General features: G+C 42.3%; 1 protein-coding gene across 1 annotated transcript; it reads left to right on the forward strand.

The window, feature by feature from the left end:
- Positions 1-160: 160 nt before the first annotated feature.
- On the forward strand, positions 161-614 carry LOC106750735 (the record flags this gene model as incomplete). The annotated part of the gene is made up of 1 exon (XM_014631264.1): positions 161-614. A coding segment is annotated over exon 1 (454 nt), but the record flags the coding sequence as incomplete, so codon positions are not given.
- Positions 615-684: the final 70 nt, after the last annotated feature.

The raw sequence follows: 684 nt of genomic DNA on the forward strand, positions 1-684 counted from the left end.
TGATGTCTTATTATTAGCCGATATTTTTGAAAATTTCCGGGATAGTTGCATCAAAAGTTACGGATTAGATCCTGCACATTATTATACTTTACCGGGTTTCACTTGGGATGCTATGTTAAAACATATCGGCATAAATTTTGAATTGTTCACTGATATCGATATGGTCATGTTCATAGAACGTGGTACACGCGGCGGTCTCAGTCAATGTTCCAGTAGATACGCACAGGCCAATAACAAGTACATGCAGTCTTACGATCCATCGAAACCATCGTCGTACTTGATGTACTTTGACGTAAACAATCTGTACGGTTGGGCAATGTATCAACCGCTGCCTCACGCCGAATTTCAATGGGTCACAGATGTTTCAACATTTGATGTATCTTCAATTGCTGTCGATTCACCCATAGGTTATATTCTCGAGGTCGATCTGGAATATCCGCAACATTTGCACGACGCTCACGCTGACCTACCGTTTTGTCCAACGCGCGCCAAACCACCCGGTAAAAGACAGGATAAGTTATTGGCAACCTTATACAATAAGCAGCGTTATGTTATTCATTATCGCAAACTGCAACAGTGCACGCATCACGGTCTTCGCATTACAAAGATACACCGTATACTCCAATTCGCTCAATCTCCGTGGCTCCGCGATTACATCGAACTAAATACACAGTTTAGAACACA

Source organism: Dinoponera quadriceps, unplaced genomic scaffold, assembly GCF_001313825.1.
Source record: "Dinoponera quadriceps isolate SergipeBrazil2010 unplaced genomic scaffold, ASM131382v1 scaffold6431, whole genome shotgun sequence".
In the NCBI taxonomy this organism is placed as follows: domain Eukaryota; kingdom Metazoa; phylum Arthropoda; class Insecta; order Hymenoptera; family Formicidae; genus Dinoponera; species Dinoponera quadriceps.